Here is a 21,945-nt window from a genome sequence, read left to right on the forward strand (position 1 = left end):
TTTACTCAGAAAGAGAATCACAATCTGGATGATTTGGGACCCTAAATCAAAGAGCAACTCTGATTTAGAAGACGTCGGGTTGAGAAACATGAACCAAGATGGAAGAACTTGAGTTGGAAGAGATATACGGATTTGTGTGAACCGGAAAGGATACGGTGGTGAGATAGAAGCGGCGATTTGGTTCATGGAACTGTGAAGATAGGAACGCACTTCGGTGCCTCATCATCCTCTCCCATGCTGCCATCAATTCTATGCCACCCATAAACATCCCAGATATCAAACCCATTTACACAGATTCGAAACAGGAACCGAAAGGGCAAGAGAGATGCGATTGAAGGGGAATTGGAAGGGCCATGAGAGATGCGATTGAAGGGGAAGAGAGGAAGGGAGCGATGGGTTGAAACGGATTTACTCCCTCCCAACCATTGAGACATGCGATTAAAACAGATTGGAAGAGGTGAAATTGAAGGTTGAAACTGTTTGAGGATGTTACGCTGAAACGCTTCTGGGGAATAAATGTCATTAAGGAGGGATGAGTGAAGGATAATGATAAAGGTGTAGGTTAAGAAGAATGAAGCATGGAGTGCCATGTAGGATTTTTCCTGATATTAACCAATCAGTAGATGACACATAAGCGATGACTGTGCTGAGATCTTTTCCTAAATATATATACTATGGATTCTTTATAGATATAAGGGTGGTTTTGAAAGCTTCTACAATTCACTTCTCTATCCCAGATAGAACTAACATTGGAGATGCAGGTGTTGTGACAACTGGAATTACAAAATGTAAAAGCAAAAACAGATAGAAAACAAAAATTGGAGTTGAACTCTGCAAAAGACTAAAAATAGTAGAGATTTCCAATGTAAGTGACGAAACAGCTACGTAATCATCAGCTAATATCTTGAGATTCTCCAAAAGAAGGGAATGAAAAATCCAAATTAGATAATCAGAAAATAAACTAAACTAAAAATTCTTATATGTAATCAAAACCAGCTAAAAAGTATTTTCTTATCAAGTATTCAATACCAGATAAGAACCAGTTAAGAAAATCATGGGTAGAGTCCTATTTGAAAGCAAATAAAGTGTAGAAAAAGAACCATCAAAAGCAAGTGCTCACCAAAAAACTTGGATAACTATATCAATAAGAGAAAAAAAGGCTTTAATAAAGAAAAGAAGTGCATGAACATTAATGGTTTAACTTCATCTTGTCTATATTTCCTTCAGATGCATTTCTAGCAATAGAACTTACACTCTCCTGCAGCATAAAACGATAACATGAAAGAAGAAAAATGATAACATTGGACAGAACACACCCTTTGCAGGCCTCTAGGAAAATCAGTAACCAAACCACTTCCATATTATGCTGGTACCGTGACTGTCCGCCTTGCTCCTTGACAATCTGAAGAGTTCAGGAAGATGTAAGCAATAGCAACATATAGAGAAAATTAGTCAGATAGAGAACTTTACTAAAACTAAAGTAACAAAATCCATTTTATTGCAAATTAGAAGGAGATAGAGAAAACCAATCAACCATAAATCAATTTTTCCCTCATAGATCGTAGCACCGACCTGAGCAATGTCATGCGAGTCTCGAAGGTAATCACACCAATCAGCCATGGGTAAACCCTAGACGAATGCGAAAGCATTTTGGGACGAACACTGGTAGTCGGCAATCCAGTCATCTCAAGATGGTGGCGACGGTGGAGATCGCCTTGGGTAAATCTGGATCGGGATTCTCTCTCTTCTTGACGCCAGGCTCCATGTCTTCTGAATGCGGGGACGTTGACGAAGAAACGGAAAGGGCAGATTAAATAATCTACAAAAGAACCCAGCTTAGTTTTGATCATTATGTGTTGAAACAAAAGTTCTACCTCAGTAGAATATTTCACATTTTCGTATTTGCATTCTCCAAGATGACAGCAACTTTCAAGTTCACATTTCAACCCAAATTGCTGCTTCAAATTGAGGGATGGAAGAAACTGTGACAGAAGGTATGCAGGTGCACTTAACAAGTGCCCATTTATCCATCTGATTGCATCAAAAGTCAAAACTATTTCCAATCTCCAGTGTATTCAAGTCAGGTGCAAGATGTCATAGATTTCATTTCTCCCCTTTCAGAATACTTGTAAAGGATTGAAGAGAATATTAAATTCCATTTTAACATACACAAGACAGAATCTGAAGTCTAACACTTTTGAAGGCAAACAAAGAGTTTAAACTTTAAACCCCAGAATCCATGAATATTTCACCAATAATCTCGACAAGAACATGAACCTTCACTGAAATAATGGAATCTGTTATTATCCCTAATGGTGATCGCTCTACCTGTAACTTTTGAAATGAGTTTAATAGCCTCATGGCAATCACCACATACACGAAGATTTTTAACAACACGAATCACATCTTTGGCACTGGTATTGATCAGTGCAAATGCAACAGCTAACTTCTCACTATGACATCCAAGGAAGTGCTCCTTCTCCTCCTCCTCTATATCAAAGAGCACAAACTCAGTGGTCGGATTATAACCAATTTCCCTAATGTCCTTAAATAAACTTTCAAGTTTTTCATATATCTTGTGTGCAAAAGGATGGGATGTGTCTCCTACAAGGAATTCATGAATGACCCCATCAATTTCAACCCAACTATACCCAGGTAATTTTTTCATTCCTTTCTCATTCAAAGTTGACCTGATTTTTTCAGCTTCATCCCATCTACGACTAGCTGAATATATATTTGCTAAGAGAACATAATGTCCTGAATTCCATGGTTCCAACTCAATGAGCTGCTTCAACGCATGTTCGGCCAATTGGGTACCCTGATGTAATCTACATCCTCCCAACAATGCCCCCCAAACAATAGCATTAGCCTTCATGGGCATACTCTTGATCAAATGATGTGCTTCAACCAACAAACCTGCACGCGCCAGGAGATCCACCATGCATCCATAGTGCTCAATCGTAGGAGTTACTGAAAAGACATAACTCATGCTATTAAAATAACGGCGACCATCACCAACCAAACCAGCATGAGTACATCCACAAAGCAAACCAAGAAAAGTATTCTCATCTGGCTGAATTCCAAGCTTTTCCATTTGGCCAAATACTCCAAATGCAGCTCCAACATGTCCATACATAGCCAGTCCAGAAATAACAGCATTGAAGACCACACGATCTTTTCTCTGCATCATCTTGAAAACCCCCAATGCCTGTGCCATGCTTCCACATTTCGCATACAAGTCAATCAAGGCAGTACCCAACACGGGATTAGACAAAAACTCCTCAGCGTCCATCAAACCCTTAGCCCTATTACCCAACTGTAGCGCTCCCAACCTTGCACATGCAGACAGAACCCCCACCATGGCAAAGCAATCGGGTCTTAGATTTTCCTTCTGCATCTCAAAGAACAACTGAAGTGCTTCTCTCGGAAGCCCGTTAGACGCATAACCCTGAATCATGGCACTCCAACAAACAACATCCCTCTCAAGCATCCCATCAAACACACGACGTGCTTCCTCCATGCTCCCACACTTTGCATACATATTCACCAAAGTGGTCCCCACAAAGACATTCCTATGCAAACCACTCTCACTCATATACCTATCTATCCACCGTCCACTTCCCAAATCCCCTAACCTTGCACATGCACCCAAAACATGAACAAGGTTAGCGCTATCAGGCCTCAAACCCATCTCCAATAACCCTCTAAACAAATCAACAGCCTCTTCACACAAGCCAGACTCACTGTACCCACAAATGAGAGCAGTCCAAGACGCAACATTTTTCTCAGGAATATCATCAAACACCTTCCGGGCATCCCTCAAATGCCCGCATTTGGAGTAGAACCCAAGAAGCCCAGTCTCCACAAACACGTCACCAACAAAGCCAGTTTTGACAACAAGCGAATGAAGGGTATGACCCAAATGGAAATGACAGAGCCTGGCACACGCCTTAAGTACAAAAGTGAAGGTGAAGCTTTCCGGGAAGAACCCCTGTTGGTGCATGGAGTGATAGAGCTGAATGCCGTCATGGAAACAGTCGTTGTCGACCATGCCGCGAATCATGGTGTTCCAGAGGAAGGTGTTTGGGTTGTGGGTTTGGTCGAAGAGGAGCTTGGGGTGGTGAGTGTTGCCGAAGTGGAAGGAAGAGCGTAAGACGAGGCTGACGAGGTAGTTGTCTTGGTGGAGGCAGAGGCAGAGGCGGAGGAGGCGGCAGTGGGCGACCTTCACTTGGTTGAAAGACTTGAGGCCTTGCATAAGCAAATTCTTCAACTCCAAGGCCATGGTGATGGTATATGGTTGTGGAGTTATATGAAAAACATTCTATGAGATGATCAAAAGAGTCAAGACTGAACAGAGAACAAGACCTTCATCACATATATAGATTTGGGTCGGGGTCCACCAAAAAACGGGTCAACGTTAGGGGTGAGCAAAAAATGACACCCGACCGAAAACCGACATATCCGAAACAGGCGGATTTGGGCGGGTATTCAGGTCAAACGGGTAAAGAAATGGTTTGCAACGGTTTGCTTTGCACTGGACGGGCTCTGAGCGGTATCCGAACGAAACCGAAGGTACAAGAGAAAATGTTTAAATTTCAAATTATATTAGTGTTCTCAAATCCATGACAAAGGCTTTTGTCATTACCAAAATTCAAAGAAATGAAGTTACATCTCTGACTTGCCAGCTATCATTACTTATGGAGTCGTGAACCACATGCTAGTATGCTACCCTATATCCCCTATTTTTTATATAATATTTCAAGCTATATAGTATCTATCTACTATGTCTAAATCAAATTCTAATTCTTCAATTCTATTCAACATATTTCAACGGTAAAATTCAAAAGGGAGAAAAAAAAAACCAAAGTCTAACCCATCCTCTCGGTTCTCTTTCTCTTGGTTGATGCATCGATCAAGTTCCAAACTTATGCTTAGAGGCAACCACCACCTCCGCCACCACAAGCGCCACTGCCACAACCACCATGTCACTGCAACCACCATCATCATCACAACCACCAAATAACACCCCTCCACCATTACACCTTCATTGCCACTACAACCACCTCCATCGTCACCACCAGTCCACCACCGCCATAGACACCACCATCGGTGTTGGCACCACCATCTGCAATACAACCTCCACTGGCATCACCACCGCCAACAAGGCCCCTGCCGCCACCTCCACCATTATTGTCGTTGCTGCCACCACCACAACCGCCACATCACCGTCGTTAGGTAACATCAAAATTCTACCACCGCTACTATATGACCCCTCCATTATCATGCCGCTGCCACCACCCACTGTCGTGAATTAACAAAGTTGATAATTGGTGTGACCATTGTGGATTTACTAAGTTGACAACTGGTTTTTTAAAACCCAAAACCACAAAAAAACAAAAAATTCAATTTATAAAACTGAAAACTAGTTTTGGTTTTCAAAAATTTCATAACATAAAACCAAAAACTTGCGGCGGCCTCGAGAAGCACCAAACCCTAAACGGTTATTAAAGGAAAACAGAGCTTCTCAAAATATAAAACCAACCCATAATAATTTAGAAATTGCTATTTACTCCCTATTCTTTCTCTCTTGTCCACTATTTAAGCGCCTCCTATGAGCTAGCCACCACGCTTCTTCCAAAACCTCCTTCCTTCACATTCCGTCACTCTAAAACCCTGTTACTCTTCCTCTATATGTTCGTTCTGTGATTACAAGTCACTCTTTCTGGTAACCTCGCTCGCTCTGCACACCACAAAATGACAATGAAATCTCTATCTGCATTTTACAAGCACTTGTTGTTTATTTATTTGTTTTGTTTTGATTCAGGAATGGCTGGAAAGTCGAATAAGGCGAAGAACAAAAGAGGATCGCACCACAATAACAACGGCGGCGGCGATGATAACCGAAACGCTGCGGAGAAAGTTCTGCCAATTGAAATGGACCAGGACCATGGTGAGGTAAAAGACAACAACGCTGCTGCTGCTGCTGCTGCTGCTGATGATGCTGCTGATGAAGCGCCAACTGCAGCCGAACAAGCGCCAAATGCAGCCGAGCAAGCGCAAGGTAAAGAGAATAATTCAAGTTGCATGGTTTTCAATTCAATGTATTAGAAATGTGTATATGTCATATGTGTATGTGTGTTTGATAATTTGATTAATGCCTTGATAATGCAGATGATGTTTTACTCTTTCCTGTCCCTGTCAAAACACTAACCGGGGACAAGCTCGAGCTACAGGTGAGTTTGTTTTTCACAATTCATGACAACTTGGTATAAAATTTGTTTGATTTGGGGTAGCTATGAAATTAAAATTTATTTTATCAAGCTTAGTAGTTAGTTAGGAGCCACAAATGTCGGCCACAAATTTGTTTGATTCCGGGTAGCAATGAAATTTAAATGATGGGAATTAATATTTTTTTTTTCCTTTATGAAAGTTCTATTGAAAAGCTATCGATGAAAAATGCGATTTTTCTATTAAATAAGTGAATCCGAGCTGTTAATTACTTGTTATTTGATGGATTGATTTACAGTTGAACCCTGGAGACACTGTCATGGGCGTAAGACAGTTCCTTCTTGAAGCTCCGGACACGTGTTTTGTCACGTGCTATGACTTGTTGTTACACACAAAGGATGGGGATGTTCATCACCTGGGAGATTACAGTGGAATTTCAGAGGTAGCTGACATCACTACTGGTGGTTGCTCCTTGGAAATGGTTCCTGGTAGGCTAATTGATGAGCTTGATTTCTTGGATGTTTAACAACGGCAGATTATAAGTTGGGAAATTTGTGTTTGCAGCTTTGTATGATGATATATCTATAAGGGCTCATGTTCACCATATTCGGGAATTGCTTTCCCTTTCCAACCTCCATTCTTCCTTATCCACCTCACTTGCCCTGCAGAATGAGCAAGCACAAAATAAAGCTGCAAATTCAGGAGGTATGGGATAATTCTTTTCTCTTTTGCTGCTGTTATGTTATGTTCTGTTCTATTCTGCGCTTTGTCCTTTTAGTTTTAGGAAACCTTATTAGAGGTCGGGGGCATGAGAAATTAGGATGTCGGCCCTCCTAAAGACCAGGAGAGATTCTGGTTGAGCCATGCTTAGCCAGATGCTGTTTTGTATGTTGTCTCTGAAATACATAATTACTCATCTGCTTGTGCTTTTCCTGAAATGTCAGATGCATTGAAGGTTTCTGAGCTTGATGGACTTGGTTGTATGGACGATGTCCTTGGTTCGGTGGGTAATTTGCTAACGGCCCCATTGAAGGATGTTAAATGTGTGGAAAGCATAGCGTTTTCGTCCTTCAATCCTCCTCCAAGCTATAGAAGGTAACTTGAGAAATGTCCTCTTCAGTTATTACATCATGTCATATCCTTGTTGGGTTTAAAGGAATGTTTGACAAAGGTGTTCTGGGGTTTGCAGGCTTGTTGGAGATTTACTTTATTTGGATGTGGTAACCCTTGAGGGTAATACATTTTGTATAACAGGAAGTTCAAGGATGTTTTATGTCAACTCAAGTACAGGGAACACTTTTGACCCAATGCCTGGAAAAGCTGCTTTTGACGCAACAACTCTTGTTTCTCTCTTACAAAAGATTAGTCCCAAGTTTAAAAAAAGTAATGAAATGTTCTTAAGATTTAAGCACTCATAATTTAAGACTTAAGGAATATTTTGGATTTGAGAACCAAAACTTATATCCTTTCTTCAATTATGAAGCTTTCCGTGAAATTTTGGAGCTTAGAGCTTCTGCCCATCCTTTCGAAAATGTGCAATCTTTGTTGCTTCCCAATTCGTGGCTTGGATTATTCCCTGTTCCTGGTAAGCTCTGCCCCTGGCAAGTTGTGTTTTTTTTTTCTTCTGCCAGTATTATTTTTTCAATTCTTTGTTATAGTAACTTGTGCTCCTAGAGTTTTGGATAACCGGGTTGCTCTTCCTTTAGTGGTAGGTTATACATTTTTCTTTTTTCCGTCAGGGTAATTCTATGTGAGATGCTGTTGGGATATCTAAAAGTTGGTGTAGTTGGTTAGTTAGGTTGCATGCATTCTTTTATTATAACTGACATATGATAATGATGCCATTACTGCATATTTTCATGATAAATGATTTTTAACAACTTACATACAGGGGGATAAATGCTCCTGATACTTCTATAAAGCTTATTACATTTGATTATTCTTTTTTTGGTGATATATTACAGTGTGTCCATTGTACTTTAATTATATTTTGTGTGACCTGAAAATTGTTTTTATTGAGTGGTGACCTGAAAATTCCCTACTCCATTTACATTATTACAGTTCTACACTTTTTTCTATTAAAAAATGAGGCAGTCCTACTGACTTGGCATCCATTTCATGCTTTGTTAATATCTGGTAATTGACGTTATAAATACCTCATAAATATAAATGTTGTAAAATAGAAATCAACTATAGTTTGCTCCAGTATTATGAAATTCGCCAAGGCTTCGAACTGTGATCTAGGATTCATGTTCCATTTTGCAGTGTGTTTGAGTTCCAGTTCGCTGCAGAACATGTAATCAAACATAGGTCTGAGCTTTTCTCTGACTAATCAAAAGGAGGGGGGGTGTGGGGTGGGGGGGGGGGGGGGTAGGGGAGAGTCTATGCCAAAAAATTCAAAAATAAAGCCACCTACTTTGCAACAAAATAATCGAAGGGAAAGAGGGAGGGGGAGACTATTTTCCAATAGAAATAGAGGAGAAAGGGTGAAGGAGAAGGGAAGGGGGACGAGGGAAGGAAGCATTTTGCAATACAAAAGTCATGAGATTTTAGTCCCTCATGAGGTAGTAAAACCACGTACGTGTTGTATTTTAAGAGAATTAAAAACGAGTAAAAATTTAATAGGGACTAAAACAAAAGATTACAAATTTTATAGGGATGAACAACATATGTCACCCTTTATTTTATCATTTTGTTTTGTTTTACATGGCTATGCTTTCTGTACTGTAAGTGAATTGTAATTGTCAATGTTGTCCTGCTGTATGTTGTGATTTTGTTTCTTTTATTGGCAGAGCACAGGCGTGACTCAGCCAGGGCTGAGAATTCTTTGACTCTTCTATATGGAAGTGAGCCGATTGGCATGCAAAGAGATTGGAATGAAGAGCTACAATCTTGTCGAGAATTTCCTCATACATCTCCACAGGAGAGGTACCTTTATTTTTTCGTTCTTAACTTAATTCCTATAAAAAGTACGAATGTTCTTTAGTTGTAGTTTCTATTCGTGATTACCGACTCATTTATTATCTCTGCTTCTTGGGCAAGTTTTCCATTATGCAGGATTTTGCGGGATAGGGCACTTTATAAAGTGACATCAGACTTTGTTGATGCAGCAATTAATGGTGCTATTGGCGTGATCTCCGGTTGTATTCCTCCAATAAACCCAACTGACCCAGAATGTTTTCACATGTTAGTGGGACCTTCCATTCTACTTTTAAAGATTGGACAATTTATTCAAGACATTATTGTCTTTGTTGAAATTTTAAACTGTTTGGCCAGCACTCGGGTATTTTCCATTTATATACGGAAAGCATTTAACTTCACTGCAAACTGCATATTATTTTTTTCTAGGTTTTTCAGAGGTGAGGGTGAGGGTGGAATATACTCCTCCTTTGACCTATTAATTTTTCTTGAGAAGGGCATGCTCATTACATGGCTTGTCTTGAGCATGGCACAAAATTAAGGAAAAAAATGGATGGTACTTAATAGTTAATACATACTGTTCTTATGTGTATGAATCTTGTTCATATTGTCAATGTGTAGTTGATTAGTAAATGTTGTTTTCCATCTGTGAGAGTTTCATTTGCTTTGCACGAAAGCTTGCCTTTATTCATGGTATGTTCTTGATTCATCATTGTTTTTTGACTGTTTTGGTGTAATAGGTATGTGCACAACAGTATATTCTTTAGTTTTGCTGTTGATACGGACCTTGAGCAGCTGTCAAAGAAATCTACAGATGCTAACTCAAAAACATGGAGCACAGCCACTCTGCATGGTTCTTCTGAAAAGTCTTCCCAATTCCAGGTTTCCGATGGGAGCATAAATGATGGTTCAAGTTCAGAAGATCTTATTAATGATATTGAAGTCGCTCAAGATATTCCTCCTGAAACTCAACTGGCTGAGAGTGAGCAGGCCACATATGCTTCTGCAAATAATGATTTGAAGGGCACAAAAGCTTACCAAGAAGCTGATGTCCCAGGAATTTATACTCTTGCCATGGCTATAATTGACTACAGGGGCCACAGAGTGGTAGCTCAGGTATATTGTGAAGTTGAGTTAATCTATAGACAAATTCCTCCTTTCAAGAAGATATGGCTGTTTGCTGTTTTGTCATATTCCCCCTTCCCTTCTCCTTCGTCGTCGCTGGCTGTCCCGCTTCCCTTGGTGAGGTGAAGTAGCTGCTGTCCTAGGTGGGGTGAGTGAGTGTTTCTGTGTTTGTTTGATCCTTGAGGTGAGGTAAGCTGTGAGTGAGTGTTTGTTTTTGAAATCTAGGGTTTTTAGAACTGGGTCGACCCAAAAATGGGTCAAAGTCCGTGAGAAAACAAATCTCTCTAAATCCCAACATCTCACTAAATCGAGATTTAGCTCCAATTTTGTGATTCAATACCCATTTAGCATGATTTGTGATTTCAGCATCGCTTAAATCGCCCAGGCTTCCTGAATGCACGAATTAGCGATTTGTATTGCGATTTTAACTACTATGCTGTGTAGTACTGGTTGGTGTTTTGTCAAATTCTCATATATAGATTTGTATGAATTTAGTATTTTTACTTTTTTTTGTTCTCATATGTAGATTTGCATTTATGAACATATATTGCATAGTACTGCTAATTCTAATACTTTTTTGTATTTAAATTTAAATTTTAATGTATATATTAATACAAGAATATATTTTTCAATATTTTATTTAAAGTACCCCTGGCATCCCAATATTGTAGTAGTTTGGATGTCCGTCCAGCATAGAATTTTGTCATTTCACAATGGTTGCTATTAATTATTCCACATTGGTTAAGAAATCTATATGAGTTCTACATTGGATCTTTCACTTGAGATGATAGCTGGATTTTATCCTGTATTTATTCATAATGAGATTAATACTAAGTTTACTGCTGTTTAGTGATTATAAACCCCAGGAATCCTTGTTCCAATGGTTATCTTAAACTTTATATATTGTTGCAGAGTGTCTTACCAGGCATTCTTCAAGGGGACAAGTCGGACTCTCTACTGTATGGCTCTGTTGATAATGGAAAGAAAATTAACTGGAATGAAAATTTTCATTCTAAAGTAAGGAAGTATGCTGATGTTTTAATTTATTTTAGAGCGTATCAGATTTGAAATTTGAGCATTTGATCACTTGAAACTTGCTTGCATGGGTAAAAATATAAGCAAATTTGCTGTCAAAGGAAATTATGTATATTTTCAATTACTTTATCTTTAAATTGGAAATAAGCATTCCTTTTTGGTGTTGCTGCTATTTTATGTCTTTCAGGTGGGTTTCTTTTCTATCTATTCTAAGCTCTTGTTGTTCAGGTATTAGATGCCGCGAAACGCCTTCATTTGAAGGAGCACTCAGTCATTGATGGATCTGGAAGTGTTTTCAAATTAGCTGCGCCAGTGGAATGCAAGGGCATTGCTGGCAGTGATGACCGGTAATCTTTTTCTTGGTTTGGAGTTTTTTTCTTTTATAGTCTGTATGTTTAGTTGATTAACTCTTCTCAGGAGATTTTCTAAACCTTCAACTGATAGGCAATTATGCATAATTTTCTACGACACTTGCAGTTCAGATTTGGACATTACTGATTTGTGACTTTTGTGTAACTTCCATTTCGGATTCGGACATAACTGATATATGTAACTCTTCCATTCTGTATTTCTTTTGCATGATATTTATGGTTGAGTTGCATATTGTTGAATAATGATAATAGTAAGTTCATCAACAATAATCACAATTCATACGTAACATCATTCAAGTTTAGCTTAGTAAGCTTAGATAGTGATTTGGCCATTGCTAATATTTCTAACTCCATTTTAGCTTTCTTTTCTATGTTATTTATGTTTGAAGACTGTAGTTAAACACTGATTGGTTAGAAGTTCATCGACCATAGATATTAGTTGCAAGGTTGTAGACTTGTGGTTTAGTTTTAAAATTTGATTTGGACTTTGCTTATATAAGATACTCCATTCTTGCTTTCCTTTGCATTCTATTTAATAATATTATTGAGTGTAGATAGGAGGTTATCAACCATGAGTTAGTAGTTACAACATTCTATTTTAGTTAAAACAGACTTCAATTTACTCAAATTGTTGTCTACTGTGCTATGAACTGATGTGTTTCTCTTTTGAAATCAACTCAGGCATTATATACTAGATTTGTTGAGGGTAACTCCTCGGGATGCAAACTATACTGGACCTGGTTCCCAATTTTGTATCTTAAGAGCAGAATTGATAGCTGCCTTTTGCCGGGTAACACAGTACTCTGATATAAACAGTATTTTGGGATTTCCTTTGGATTTTAAAATTTACATAGCTTCCCTTTATGGAAATAGGCCCAAGCAGCAGAGAAATCAAAATCCAAGGAGAATAATTCTGAGGGGCCAGATAACTTGGTTACTGTTTCCCAAGATGTTGCAGATGCTAACAAACCGGTAAGCATTGCTGCGTGTAAAATTGTTGTTTACTTTAACTGATTTTTTTCTGAAAGAAATCATTTTCTTTACTCATTCCTGTCTCAAAGGATAATGTGGAATCAACATTTTAAATCTGTATATGATGTATAACATTTTTTATTTAAGGGTCTCCATGCTTTATAACTTGATTTTTTTGTCATTACCACCTGTTTTCAAAATAAACTACTTGTTTCAACTCATCTAGTAGTAGTTCATGCTATGCTTATTCTATATTCTGTCAGTGTCAAATTACTTGTCTGGTTATCACATTTGCAGTTCTAGGGGATTTTTTAGGGAGATTGAGTTCCAATATATCAACATTAAACTGTGGTTGTGTTTTGGACTGCTCTCTGCAGGATTTGATGGAGGAAAGGAAGACTGAGGATGCTAAAGAACTTTCTCCTGCATGTGCTGAAGGCTTTGATCATTATGACGGAATAGTTTTTAACCCTAATGTTTTCACAGAATTCAAACTAGAGGGGAGCCCAGAGGTTTTTTCTTATTCTTATATTGCATTTATCCATGCCTAGCAATAGGTCTCACCCCTTTCTCTGAGTGAATGTGTGTTCTTTCTGTTTGAAATGCCATTGTTCACTCTTAGCTGATCCTACATTGCTATGTTTAATCATATTCACCAGGAAATAGCTGCTGATGAAAACAATGTGAGAGAAGTTAGTTTATATCTTAATGACGTAGTGATTCCAAAGTTTATACAAGATCTATGCACGCTGGAAGTTTCACCAATGGACGGCCAGACATTAACTGAAGCCCTCCATGCTCATGGAATTAATGTTCGCTATATTGGCAAAGTAAGCTCTATATTTTAGTTAATACTGCTGTAATGATTTCTTTTGACAGAAGGTAAACTGAATTAAGTTCCATTTTTGGTGGTTTGCTTGGCATTTCTTTTTCTTGAATTTTGGCATTTCTTATATTGCTTCTGATATGCCCCTTTTTCTGTCATTCTGTGAAAGGTGGCTGGTGGGACTAAACATCTACCCCATCTGTGGGACCTTTGTACTAATGAGATTGTTATGAGATCTTCCAAGCATATTATCAAGGTGATAAAATCTTTCTCACCTGGTCAGGCTTAGCTGCTTCAACATTTTGTTTTGCTCTAATATTTTTGGTCTCTTTTAAACTGTTTTTAAATCTGGAAGTGTTTTTGATATTGTGATTTCTGCTGAAAGAATCTGTGTAAAGGGGAGTTCTCCAATATATCCGGATATTGTTCATCTATGTAGCTGTGCATGTGAATGTTTGAGAGTTTAGTTTTCTGAATCTAACTGAAAGCTCCATGCTACTATTAGAGAATGTGTTTAACTTGACTCTTCTCATTTTCTTAGTGAGCTTGTGCATATCCCTTGTTATTTTTTATCACATCTTAGATACCTCCGATTGTGACTACGCTTATCTAGATTAAAAACTATCTCAACATCTTATGTTCCTCCTGTTTGGTATATACTAATACATGGATGCTCTCGTTACTACATTGACATGAGACATTGTGTGATCATGAGACATTTTGGCCATACGAAGGATAAGCCATTACTTGAAAATTACTTGTCCAATTTGTTCACTCTGCACCAATAACATTGATATTTTGCTTCTGATTTTCTGTGATTTTGTTTGGCAATGAAATACAAATTTCAGGACATACTGAGAGACACTGAGGATCATGATCTGGCGGGGGCAATATCTCATTTGTTTAACTGCCTATTTGGAAGTTGTCAAGCTACTGGTGGAAAAGTAGTTGCTAATGGCGTACATTCCAGTAGTCCTAAAAAGGTCTGCCAGTACCGTCATTTTGAGATATCGGCAACTACTTCCAGATAAACTGCTAGTTATTTTATTCTATGGTCTTTTGAATTGATCTGTGAACTTTGCCTTCTTAGGCTGTGCAAAGTATTTTTTGTCTAACCATTTTGTTTGAAGTTCCAGTTAATTAGTTTTTAAGATAGTACGCCTATGAGGTCCTTAGCCATCATTCATATTTGCCTTTTAATTTACAGGTACATGCAGGGCATCGTTCCACAGGAAACCATTCCAAAGGGCCAGCGCGATGGAAAGGAAGGGCATCTTTAAGAAAGAGTCAAGCTATCTATACGAGTATTAACTCTGAAGCTCTTTGGTCTAACATTCAAGAGTTTGCTGTGATCAAATACAAGGTACCAGTTTTTTTGCCTGACCTGGATACATAATTCTATCTGAGACAATGTGATACTATAAAACTAGGTCTTTTCAATCTTGTTAAATAAAAGTAAATGTCCACACATACATGTGTTGTTATTGTGACTATTTTTTGTTGAATGGTGCCTAATCGAAATACGTAATTCTAACTGAGACAACGTAATACTATAAGACTAGGTGTTTTCAATCTTGTTAAAAGTACATGTGAACACATACATGTGTTGTTATTTTGACTGCTTTAGTTGAATGGTGCCTCACCGGAATACATAATTCTATCTGAGACAATGTAATACTACGAGAATAGGTATGTTCGATCTTGTTAAAAGAACATCTGAATTGTTATTTGACTGTTTTGAATGGAATGTGTAGCTACAAAAGTATTCATTACAGGATATGTACTTAGTACATCCATATTATATGTCCATACATATATGTCTTTATGTATTAAGAAGTTGGACCTCCATGCATATTGTGTGTTTCTTTCTTTCTTTCTTTGTCTGTAACCGTTGCTATATATTATAACTACAAATCAACTTGTTGCAGTTTGACTTGCCTGATGATGCAAGGTCACGTGTAAAGAAAATTTCTGTTGTACGTAATCTCTGCCAAAAGGTAAATATGAATCATTTACTGTTAAGTCGGTTTTTATTTGAATTTGTAGGTGTTGTAATTATACGAGTGGTCTTTACTGAATTGTTCTATGACGGACTTTTGGTAGCATGAAACGTTTGAAAAATACTTTTTTCTTCTTTTTGCTCTAGATTTATGTTAACTAGGTAATCTTCGCATCATGTAAAAAAATTCTTATCTTAACCTTGTATATCATGATACATGTTTGAAAAGGGTTGATATGTAAAACTATCCTTTCTATCATATGTAAATAACTTCGTAATGTTTAGATATTTTTACCTTTTCTCCTTTTTTTTGGTCTTTGCTTATATATTGTGCAAGTAATGTCTGGGCTTGATGGCTATAAATGATGATTTATGAATAATATTGTATTGTCATGTTGTGACATGGTAATATCTGTAAATGGCTTTTGAGAGTCTCTGAACATTATTCACCAATTCCTCTCGTGTGTATAGTGCTTTTTTGCCTCTTTGTCAGTATTCTGTTAAATATAATTCCTGTCAGGCTTAGTTACAATTCCACCATGCCTAAACAATGCTTGGTTTGCAGATTGGTATAACCATCGCAGCTCGTAAATATGATCTTAATTCTACAACACCTTTCCAAACATCAGATATCCTGGATCTCCGTCCTGTTGTCAAGCATTCAATTCCTGTGTGTTCAGAAGCCAAGGAACTTGTGGAAACAGGAAAACTTCAATTGGCTGAGGTATTTACAATATTTTTGTAACTTAGGGTAATTTAGATTATTCTTTAGGACTGGTTTTGTTATATTCTTATTTATATTTATCTGTTTGTTATTTAAATAGGATTAGGAGTCTTAAGTATTTTGCCTATTTAACTTGGATTAGGAGTCCACTGTTAGTATACATAAGAGTGTTTGGTCTTCTGTAAGATCAAACCCAATATATTACATCAATACAATTTTATTCTCTATTTTCCCTTTTCAACTTTCTATACCTTAAAGAGTAAACCCTTTAATTTCGTCATGATTTCAAAACCTATCCTAGTCCATTCAGTTATGGGGCCATCCATGGTGGGCCTCTTGCAGTTTAAAGTGGCATGTTGCAATGTTCACGCTCCAGATGTTCGACCTTGTGCGTGAGGAGGTTTTGTTAAGGTCCCACACTGAGAGGAGATATGACCAAAGAAGTCCTTATAAATGGTAGAGCAGTCCTCACCCCCTTTTGGGGTAAAGCTTGGTCTAACCCAAATTCTTAAGATGGTATTAGAGCACAGCCATTGTTCATGACCTGTCCCATCATTATTTAGAAGGGGCACCCATGGTAGTCCTCCTGCAGTTTAAAGTGGCTTGCAATCTTCACGCTCCAAATGTCTGACCTTTGGCTTGAGGAGGGTGTGTTATGGTCCCACATTGGCTGAAGATATGGCCAAAGAAGTCCTTATAAATAGTAGAGTCATCCTCACCCTTATACACTTTTGGGATAGAGTTAGGTCTAATTCAAATTTTTAAGATGGTATTAGGGCGGTACCTTTGACCTTTCTCATCATTATTCCACTATTGAGTTCCCCAAAGTTTGGAACTCTATTGTAAGAATGGCATTCTCTCCCTAACAAGCAATCTGATGAACCCTTGTTATCCCTGTTTTTCTAGGTACTTTGTTTGTGTTTGTATTCCTGTTTTTTGTGCTTCAGATGAATCGTTTTGGGTTTTCATCAGTCCCGCCGAATGGAAGCCACATAGAGGGATATCCCCCTGATGGCTACTTTTCCACTGTTTAAGGGCTGCAACATCCTCTGTACTAAACCATGACACTATGGAGCATCCAGAGGGGTTGCTTCGTGCCGCAAAGGCCCTATAACATTGCTATTGACAACCCTGTTTGAAAGTATAGAGTGAGACATTTATGCATTGATTGTGAACTACACAGTAACTATTATCTGTAACACTCTTTGTATGTTGAAGTCATTAGGCTGTTGGTTTCGGCATTTGGCTTTAATTCTTGTTTTTTTGTTTAAGTGAAGTTTGTAATCATTTCCACCAAACATAGGATATATATATATATATGCATATATACACCTAAGCGGTTGGGGTTATCTTCTTGAGTTTAAACCTGGGTGGATTAAAGTAGTTATGCTTCTTAACATGACATTCTCTTAAATGCATTCATTTCTGTGATGAATTTATGTCCTGGATAAACTTGAGGAATTGTGTAGTGTTTAAATGGTTGTGCCTCTTGATAAAAATGTAGATTTAGGTAGTTTGGTGCTTGATTTTTTGTTATCTGACAAAAAAAATGCGTTAATTTGGGTTATCATTTTTCTGATGCAGGGCATGCTCAATGAAGCCTATTCTTTATTTTCAGAGGCATACTCAATTCTACAACAGGTATGAATTTTGATATTGGTGTCTCTCTCTTAGAAGAGTTTCCTGTGCGTAAAATAATTGTGTGTAATGGGTTGCAGGTTACTGGTCCAATGCATCGTGAGGTAGCTAATTGCTGTCGGTATGTCATAGCTATTTGTCATGTTAGAACAATTCTAAGTGTTTTTGTTAGTTTAATCATAGTCTGCATTCCATGCCGCTTTATACCTGGGTAATGGATGTGAAATAATTCTTAGATATGATTTACAATTGCTCTGCCTTATAAATTTAAAGAATTATGGCCAATATTGAGTCCTTTGTCATTGAGTTCAGCTTATCAGTTATTTATTGTCTGTATTTGAATGTTGCATATTTAATCTCATTTTAAGGTATTAATTTTCAGGTATCTTGCCATGGTTTTGTATCATGCTGGAGACATGGCTGGGGCTATTTCTCAACAACATAAGGAGTTAATTATAAATGAACGTTCTCTTGGTCTAGATCATCCTGACACTGCTCACAGGCATTCCCTATTCTGTTGATCTTGTTTCATTTAATATCACTGCAGGGTTCTGTTTTCTTCTACATTCTTATATTTTGTATTTTTTAGTTTTTAAGATACGCCTTATTGGAATGCGACAATGTTGAAAAACATACTGGAATATGAAGTTACAGAAAATTTAGTTGATGTTACAAAAATTAAGCTCTAGAAAACTGTGTGATCTGAATATTGTGGTTACAGTTATGGCAATATGGCTCTCTTCTATCATGGACTCAACCGATCAGAACTTGCCCTTCGACACATGTCGCATGCTTTGCAACTATCAAGTTTGTCATCAGGCCCTGATCATCCTGATGTTGCAGGGACTTTTATCAATGTAGCAATGATGTATCAGGATATAGGAAAGATGGACATAGCTCTTCGTTATCTGCAAGAAGCTTTAAAGAAGAATGAAAGGCTTCTTGGCAAGGAACATATTCAAACTGCTATTTGTTATCATGCTCTTGCTATTGCATTTAACTGTATGGGTGCTTTCAAACTCTCTTATCAGGTATGTTCAATGGTAAAAGTTAGTTTGTGTTTCTTAACTTTATCAGTGTGTGGGAGTCATTCTGACATTTGGTTTGACAGCATGAAAAGAAAACATATGATTTACTTGTAAAACAACTTGGTGAAGATGATTCAAGGACTCAAGAATCACAAAACTGGATGAATGCATTTAAGATGCGTGAACTACAGGTACTTGCACATTTTCCCCTTCGTTGATAATTTATAAATTCCCATATGGTATCACTTTACTTGGAGTACATACCATTCTCAAGAAAGATAGATGGAATACATTTTTAAGGATTACTAAATAAATTTTTTACGGTGATAGTGTGTCAGGAATGAACGATAAATATGTTGGGTCCAATATCTGAATGAATTGGTATAATATTCTGATGATTCTATGTAAAATAGAATCACAATCTATTCATAACAGCTTAACATAATCTTGTACGTGACAAAAACGGGATGCAGTTTCACTTTTAGGAAACTGAACCTAAAACTGGCCAGACATGTTCAAAATATAAAGCACTGGAAAATAATTGTATTGACGACAACATGCACTAGAAAAGTAGAAACTATACCTCAAGCTAGTCAAAACTGGTTGAATTACACGGCATTTCAGTTACAATTTGTATATTACCAAACTAAAACATTTGAGAACCTACAGTTCTATCAGAGGTCTTAAAAATATTTAGTTTATGGTTTGACTTTGAGCATAGAACAACTTCTTGTAATATCCATTTATCATATTGAATTTTATGTATCACCGAAGGATATGGGATTATAATTTCACTGTAGATTCTGAACCATGTCATAATTAATTCTATCTGTATTTTACTTCACCTTATTTTATATCTGCGCACCTGATTATCAAAAGAAAACTACTTTCATTTTGGTCATGCTTGGTTCACATTTCACATCTAATTATGAGTGACAGATGAGTGCTCAAAAGCAGAAGGATCAAGCTCTAAATGCAGCATCTGCTCAGAAGGCTATTGATATCTTGAAGGTTTTTCCTTATGTTCCACTGTTTTCTCTTGCTTTTTCCTTAGAAAATTAGTGGCCAGTTTCGAGATTATGCTTCATTCTTGTGTACTAAAGAATTATGAAATTAGCTGGAAAAAAGGAAGGACATGATCAATTAATGAATTGGTTTAGGTGACTTCTTGTTCAAAAGCTTATCTTGGGCATAATATTGTCATCAATTTCATTTATTTCTTTATGGTGTCACGAACTAACTATCTCAAAAATTGAAGTTGTTAGGTGAAGACACATAAATGGTTTTATATTATACTTCTAAAACGCCCCTCACACAAGATCCCATTGGTCTTAATCTATTGGGCAGCCATGGTGCAAGCTGCATCACCAGATGCACAATTGGCTCTTGTATAGATAATGAGCAGACCTACCTTGTATTGAAATTCATCTTTTAACTAGAATAATTGAGGTAGCAAGAAGCGAACTCTAAACAACTTGAGTATAGAAGCTCTAATACCATGTCATGAATTAACTCCCCCAAAAGCATAAGCCGTAAATTGTTGGGTGACGAAGACACATGAATGGTTCTATAATGTATTTCTAACAGTAGGCATATATAATTGGTCCCAGTTTTCTGTGAAGGCTTCAAAATCTGTCTATTTTAAGATTCCAAGTTGGTGATGATCGCTTGGTTTATACTTCTTTTAATTGCTTGAGGTGAATGCATGTTAGTTTTAGATCCTTTTCTTTTGAGGTGTATCTGATTCTATGTTTTTGATATCTATCCGACTATGTACTTTCTTCTGAGAATTGAGAATTTTCTATACTGGCAGGCACGTCCTGATTTAATACCTGCACTCCAAGCTGCTTCAATTACTGGGGGATCCAGAAGTTCAGGTTCATCTACAAACAAATCCCTCAATGGTGCAATAGAGACTCTCCCCAGAGGAAGGGGAACTGATGAAAGGGCTGCACGCGCAGCTGCAGAAGTCAGGAAGAAGGCTGCAGCAAGGGGCCTGTTAGTACGTCCTCATAACGCACCAGTTCAAACATTGCCTCCCCTTACCCAGCTTCTCAATATTATAAATTCAGGTGTGACTCCAGGTGGTGTGGAGAACAGGGAGGATGCCGGCGGCCGGCGCAGTAAAGAAGGAAGACAATGACCTTCCTTGTAGTGATTCTACTAATGCCAAAACGGATCCATCACTGCCTGTGGAAGAACAGGCTCCAGTTGGATTGGGTAAAGGGTTGGCATCATTAGACACAAAGAAACAAAGCTCAGAACTGAAGGTTGGGGCTTGAGTTTTAATCATCTAATCTCTCGGCTAGTTAGCAATGGTAGATTTATTCAAGATCATAAATTTTTTTTGAAATGGCTAGGTTGACCAGGTACTCGGCTCTTCTTTTATAGAGTGTTGAGTTAGCGGTGACATAACTTTGGTTTTTCTTCTCTTCTTTTCACAGTAGGCTGGTAGATTTTAAACATCTAGAGTGTATGCAGGTGATTGTGATACAAACATAATTGTTTTGTTCATCCGGCCAATTACAGGATCTCACAATAAACTTGAGGAATTTCAGGATAGTAAGTTGGATTATAAATTATCTGATACAAATCTAATTGAGCAAATGCAAGGCATATTACAATTTGTGGTTGTTTTTGCTGCAACTTCTGTATGCCACTTTTGTATTCTGATCAAGAAAGTGGTTGATAATTTAATTTCTTTCTGCCTGCATTTATAAGCTTTTCATGCTATATAATTCTGATTTAATTTAGAAAACAGTGAATATCACATATATCATACTCCCTCCGTTCCTAAATATAAGACCTAATACAAAAAATTACGTTTATTAAGAAAACATTAAATGTGTCCAATTAGTGTATTGGTTTTTTAAAAATGCATACATTCCTCCATATTTATCCTTTGTCATTTTCTCTCACTAATTAATGGTAAGTGGTAATTAAAACTTGGGAATTGAAAACACACAATTAATGTGGGGGTATATATGAGAGAGTAGAATGTTTTTTGCTAGATTATTGTTAAAAGTCTTATATTTAGGAACATTAAAATTTTTAAACTAGATCTTATAATTAGGAACTGA

The 21,945-nt window shown here is 37.5% G+C and overlaps 1 protein-coding gene and 1 pseudogene across 2 annotated transcripts; one reads left to right on the forward strand and one right to left on the reverse strand.

Moving 5' to 3' along the window:
* Positions 1-1,189: 1,189 nt before the first annotated feature.
* LOC130743184 (putative pentatricopeptide repeat-containing protein At3g08820) lies at positions 1,190-4,392 on the reverse strand. 2 transcript variants are annotated; one of them, XM_057595324.1, is made up of 3 exons: positions 1,893-4,392; positions 1,573-1,819; positions 1,190-1,402 (listed from the first exon to the last, which is right to left on the reverse strand). In XM_057595324.1, the coding sequence occupies exon 1, from the start codon at positions 4,280-4,282 to the stop codon at positions 2,249-2,251; it is 2,034 nt and encodes a 677-aa protein (XP_057451307.1). In that variant the 5' UTR covers positions 4,283-4,392; the 3' UTR covers positions 1,190-1,402; positions 1,573-1,819; positions 1,893-2,248. The 2 variants fall into 2 exon arrangements, with proteins under 2 accessions (XP_057451307.1, XP_057451306.1); XM_057595323.1 differs by having other exon boundaries at positions 1,573-4,392.
* A 1,186-nt stretch (positions 4,393-5,578) lies between these two features.
* LOC130745576 (clustered mitochondria protein-like) lies at positions 5,579-21,578 on the forward strand (annotated as a pseudogene).
* The last annotated feature ends 367 nt before the right edge of the window (positions 21,579-21,945 follow it).

The sequence above is a fragment of the Lotus japonicus genome, chromosome 3, assembly GCF_012489685.1.
Source record: "Lotus japonicus ecotype B-129 chromosome 3, LjGifu_v1.2".
Taxonomy (NCBI): domain Eukaryota; kingdom Viridiplantae; phylum Streptophyta; class Magnoliopsida; order Fabales; family Fabaceae; genus Lotus; species Lotus japonicus.

Coding starts and splice junctions, on each gene's coding strand:
- LOC130743184 (XM_057595324.1), bottom strand. CDS start 4,282: ATGGCCTTGGAGTTGAAGAATTTGCTTATGCAAGGCCTCAAGTCTTTC.